Source organism: Tachysurus fulvidraco, chromosome 10 (genome assembly GCF_022655615.1).
Source record: "Tachysurus fulvidraco isolate hzauxx_2018 chromosome 10, HZAU_PFXX_2.0, whole genome shotgun sequence".
NCBI classification, from domain to species: domain Eukaryota; kingdom Metazoa; phylum Chordata; class Actinopteri; order Siluriformes; family Bagridae; genus Tachysurus; species Tachysurus fulvidraco.
Genome location: NC_062527.1, coordinates 3,107,471 through 3,113,470, shown reverse-complemented (window position 1 = coordinate 3,113,470; position 6,000 = coordinate 3,107,471). Strand labels below are relative to the sequence as shown.

The window sequence follows — 6,000 nt, the reverse complement described above, 5'->3', positions numbered from 1 at the left end:
AGCTCCATATTTCTTTAAAGTCCCATTTTGTTGAGGTAATCGCAAATACAGAGCTAGAGGCAAATCTCGTAGTGGCGTGAGAAATTCCTCTAGCTCATCAATAACTAACCCTGTAAGTGTGGCATTTAACTTTGCAAGGCAGAGAGGAGTGCATTGAGTCAAATGGAAATGAGGCGATTACCCCAGCAACAGTGTGTTCCTAACAACAGTTCTCGAACAGTGGTGTCGACTGTGTTAGCTTCTGCCCACACACTGTGACTCTGAGACAATGAACTACTAAGCATGCATTGAACAGCATAGGAGACTCACTCATGGGCTCCAGTATCCTCTTAATAGTCTGATTTAGCCCAGATTGACTGTTTGAGACAAAAAAACAGACAGACAAGCACATATACACTCGCTAGCATAAGTGAAATTGTCCACATTTTATAGTGTTACATCCTGGAAATGGATTTTTATTGGGATTATATGGGATTATGCTTAGAATCACAAAATAACACATAATATCGAAACCTTTTTTTGGGTGTATGTATAGTAATTCTTATGATGTTGGCTTTGTAGAAGCCAACATTCTGTTTTCCTATTTAAGCTTCGACAAAAAATTATAAAGAGTAAATCCACCTAGGGATTTTGAGCCACATGCACCAAATTAGGATATGTTGTAGACGCTGGACCCTGGTTTGTTGGTATTATATTTCTAAGTAATCCGAGTAACGGTACGTCCGGTACCGGGTCTCAAAATGGCCTTTTTTCCCAATAGACTCCCATTATAAAATTTGGAGGTTTATAACTCGGCAAGCTTTCGAACTCTCTACACCAAACTCGGCCGGCTCCTTTAGGGTGATACTCTGAACAAAGGTTTAAATTGGTGTACCGACCGGCCTTTCAGTTGTCCCACAGCCCCGCCCCCAAAATATGCAAAATCAAAAACTTTTTACAACATGGTCATGTGACACTCAGAACAATAAGGGGAACTTCCTCACGGGTATTCTGATGACGTCAGGTGACATCACGTGAAAATAATACATTTGCACAACATGGGCATGTGACATATCAAAACACTCAGTCCAAGGAGGGGAATTGCGTCACAGGTTTTCGGATGACGTCACATGCTCATCTCCACTTGTCTCCAAATGTGTTGGCACCCTAGTGCTCCACTAGATTTCACAAGTTATATGTCCACCTGCCTTCAAAAGTAACACTGACCCTTACAGTATGTCCACTTGCCTCCAAAAAGCACCGGCCTTAGCGAATACTTGCCTCGTCAAAGCCAACATCAAAGTTTGTTGTGACGAACTTTACAAATCTAGTTTACAAATGAAAATCACTAAAGGTCCTATGGGATCTCTCAAAACAAATACTCCTGCTTCTGTAAAGCACTTAACCAACAGCACAATGAAGTCAATAGTCACTGACCAGGTAAAGAGGACATTAATCAGAGAATCAACCAAAAGGAAGAGGTGAGATTTTATTGAGATCGTGTGACACAGGCAGACACTACGGCTGCAACAGACCTAATTTAGAGGTTTAAAATATTAAGAGCTATCTTGTGAAGAGTCATGATATTGTGTAGATTCATATAACCCTAAATATTTCCTATCTGTTCCAGATATATAAAATTATATTACAATAAATTACAATAAATATGTAATATAAATATAAATATAATATAATAAATATAATATAAAATATATATAAAATATAAAATAAATATAATATAATATATAAAATATACATAATATAAAATTATATTACAATAAATTACAATAAATATATATGTAATATATTACAATAAATTATATTACATAAAATTATATTATAAAATATTACACATATATAAAATGTGTGTGTGTGTGTGTGTGTGTGTGTGTGTGTGTGTGTGTGTGTGTGTGTGTGTGTGTGTGTGTGTGTGTGTGTGTAACAAAGGACAGTGACATTGTTGCACTACAGAAACTACAAAAAGTCAATAGATTGAGACTAATCATGATAACTGTATGTATTTTCTTCCACTTACTACACCTGTGTCTGCTCTGTCTCAGGTTGTTGCTAACAGGGACACTCTGGAAACTTTGCTTTGTGTGGCTTATGTGTTCGAAGTGTCGACCAGTGAGCACGGTGCCCAGCATCACATCTACAGACTGGTCAAAGACTGATACACCGAGATTTAGGCCGTTAGACCCCTTTTTACCACTACGACAACTACTACTGCTACTACTACAGTTAAAAGCACCACAGCTCCCCCTACTGACTGCAGTCACGTGCATCGGGGTATTGCTGTCCAGAGGCCTGAGCAGACAAGGCATCACTACAGGAACCTTACACAACGGGAACCATTGGAACGCTCGAGAATGTCAGGAGGTCACTGTGCATGTTGTAACAGGCATTTTGTGTTCTCTTGTGTTTTTCTTTTTGTATAACAGAACCTCTGATTAGAAAGAAAATGCATGATGTTTTTTTTTTTTTTGCTTCTTCTTCTTTAATCCAGTTTTATTCAAGAGTGTTTGTTATGTCTTTCACACAGTTGCATGTGTGAAGCTCTGTCTGGTGCTCACCTAGTGACCACAGATATATAGAGAATCTTGTATAGACTCCAAAGTGGAGGAAAAAAAAAAGGTACACCAAAATGTGATGTTTATTTGGCTCGTTTCGTGTATGGTCATCTCACAATATTTTTATGCAATTATGCAAGAGAAATTTCGTATTTAATTCAAAAACTGTTTTTTGCGAGAGTAGTTTGTCATGGCTTCGGTTTAGGAAGCTTATGAGTTATGAGCTGAATCTGGTGTATTAAAAACATTGGATAAATCCTGTTAACAGTGTAAAGGGGTCTTTAAGGACTGGAGCTGAAAACTACTGACATATACTGTTTGACTTCAATTCATTGTGTACTATTTATCATATATATATATATATATATATATATATATATATATATATATATATATATATATATATATATATATATATATATATATATATATATATATATATATATATACAGTACAGACCAAAAGTTTGGACACACCTTCTCATTCAAAGATTTTTCTTTATTTTCATGACTATGAAAATTGTAGATTCACACTGAAGGCATCAAATCTATGAATTAACACGTGTGGAATTATATACATAACAAAAAACTGTGGGGGGAAAAAATGACCCCAAACACACCTCCAGGCTGTGTAAGGGCTATTTGACCATGAAGGAGAGTGATGGGGTGCTGCGCCAGATGACCTGGCCTCCACAGTCACCGGACCTGAACCCTGATCGAGACGGTTTGGGGTGAGCTGGACCGCAGAGTGAAGGCAAAAGGGCCAACAAGTGCTAAGCATCTCTGGGAACTCCTTCAAGACTGTCGGAAGACCATTTCAGGTGACGACCTCTTGAAGCTCATCAAGAGAATGCCAAGTGTGCAAAGCAGTAATCAAAGCAAAAGGTGGCGACTTTGAAGAACTTAGAATATGACATATTTTCAAATGTTCTCTTTGAATGAGAAGGTGTGTCCAAACTTTTGGTCTGTGTGTATATATATATAGATATATATATATATATATATAGATATATATATATATATATATATATATATATATATATGTATATATATATATATATGTATATATATATATATATACATATAGATATATATATATATATGTATATATATATATACATATATATATACATATATATATATATATATATATGTATATATATATGTATATATATATACATATATATATACATATATATATATATATACATATATATATACAGCACTGTGTAAAGGTTTTAGGCAGGTGTGAAAAAATGCTGTAAACAAAGAATGCTTTCAAAAATATAAATAATGAGTGTTTATTTCTGTCAATTTACAAAATGCAAAGTGAGCAAACAAAAGAAAAATCTAAATCAGATCAATATTTGGTGTTACTGCATTTTGCCTTCAAACCAGCATGAAGCGATGGCACGACCCCCACAGAGCCCTGATCTCGACATCATCGAATGTGTCTGGGATTACATGAAGAGACAGAAGGATGTGAGAAAGCCGACATCCACAGAAGATCTGTGGTTAGTTCTCCAAGATGTCTGGAACAAAATACCAGCCGAGTTCCTTCAAAAACTGTGTGCGAGTGTACCTAGAAGAATTACTGCTGGCGAATTCTGGTCACACCAAATATTGATTTGATTTAGATTTCTCTTTTGTTCATTCACTGCATTTTGTTCATTTATGAAAATAAATGTTTAACACTTCCATTTTTGAAAGCATTCTTTTTTTCAGCATTTTTTCACACCTGCCTAAAACTTTTGCACAGTACTATATATATATATATATATATATACAGAGATCAAGATGTATTCTTTTCTAACTTGAAGCAGAATTCTGTCACGTGCGGAAAGAGAAAGATAGCCACGTATGAGAAAGTGTGCCAGTATGAGCCTGCACAAAGTAAACTGGGAAGACAAACTTCGAACTGTGCATATCAGGACTTGACTACAGAGTCATGTGTTTAATTTGTAAGCTAAACCTCCCAAATCACATTTTGACAAAATGAAATTAAAGGAAGTAAATGTCACAGCCTCTCAGTTTACCTGTATTCAAAATCTTAAGTCAATTCTACAATTCAATTGTTGACCTTAGGGTTTGTACTTTTTTATTTGAAAATCTGTATGCACAAGATGGCTGCCACACTGATCGGCACACCAGACGTGTGTGTCTGAAAAAATAAAACGAATAAATCCAACCATCACTTGGTGCAATGAAACCCACACTAATGAATAAATAGTGTAGGTTTCTCCAAGATTATGTGACAGTGTCTGCAATTGATTAAACATACTAAATCACATGCTTAGGACTTATTATAGACATTTCATAGAAAACTGATGATCACAGATGTTTAAATTCAGATGTGCCATCTAGTGGATGTCTCTTTAATCCTGCAGTAAGTCAAGGATGCAGCCAGTGTTACCACAGCATCTACACACACAATTACACAAAGAGTCATGTGTCAAGTATTCAGTTAATCTGATCATCTTAATCGGTACATATAGTGTCAGCAAACTAATTGTGAATCTGTAACTGACGATTAAAAAAAACCTGAATGAATATGGCAGCAGATTTGACGACATTGTAACGACAACCCAGATGCCTGAGTTGGATCCATATGCGGTGTTTAATGACACGTGTATTAGGAAACAAACATAAGTCATAGTCACAAAGGAAAGCAAGCGTCAAACAGAATCAATCCACGTGGCAAACAAGCCCAAAGGGCAAACACAGAAAAATTAGACACCAGTATCAGCGTGAGAACTAGCTAATTACTCAGAACCAGTATGTGTTTACTGAGTGAAGCAGTAATAACCATAGCCGCAATATTAGCAGTAAAAAAAGGCTCTTAAATAGAAAGTGTCAGGTGTTTGAATAGTCTGTATGAGTGATCTGACCGGCCAAGGGAAGAAACTGTTGCAGAGTTTGCTGGTGGTGACACAGATGCCCCTGTACCTTCTGCCAGGTGGTAGGTAGGTGAAGTCCATGGGATGGGTAAGAGGAGTCATCTGGTGGCTTTGCGGATACTGAAGTAATAGTGGATTTTCACCATGGTCCTGCATATAGGATGCTTTCTCTTGTCCCTCAGTAGAAGGTAGTGAGGATAGGAGGGGAGACTTTGGCTCTTTTCTGCCTCTGTAGGAAATAGAGGTTTGATTAGGCAGGTGGTCTTTAGAGTCCTAGACAGGTCCTCTTTTGTGTGGTTCAAGAAGATGTTGAAGGTGTCTGTAAACACATGTGAAACACTGACCAAGTATGTTATCAAGACCTGCAGCTTTCAATTCAATTTCATTTTATTTTTATAGAGCTTTTAACAACGGACATTTTTTTATTATTTGATTTGCAAAGCAGATTTGCAGAGATTTATAAGTTCAGTATAAAAATCTATAATCTATATTTTAATATAAATAAAAAAGGTTCTAATTCTTAAATTATAATTTATATTTATCCCTAAAGACAAA

General features: G+C 36.1%; 1 protein-coding gene across 4 annotated transcripts in view; it reads left to right on the top strand.

Annotated features, from left to right (window-relative positions):
- LOC113653880 (transcriptional enhancer factor TEF-3-like) overlaps positions 1–2,809 on the top strand; it is a 27,566-nt gene extending 24,757 nt beyond the window's left edge. For all 4 annotated transcript variants that reach the window (XM_047819867.1, XM_047819870.1, XM_047819868.1 and 1 more), the window contains exon 11: positions 2,040–2,809. In XM_047819867.1, coding sequence (XP_047675823.1) covers positions 2,040–2,153 — 114 coding nt within the window. In that variant the 3' untranslated portion in view covers positions 2,154–2,809. The remainder of the gene's footprint in view (positions 1–2,039) is intronic.
- Positions 2,810–6,000: the final 3,191 nt, after the last annotated feature.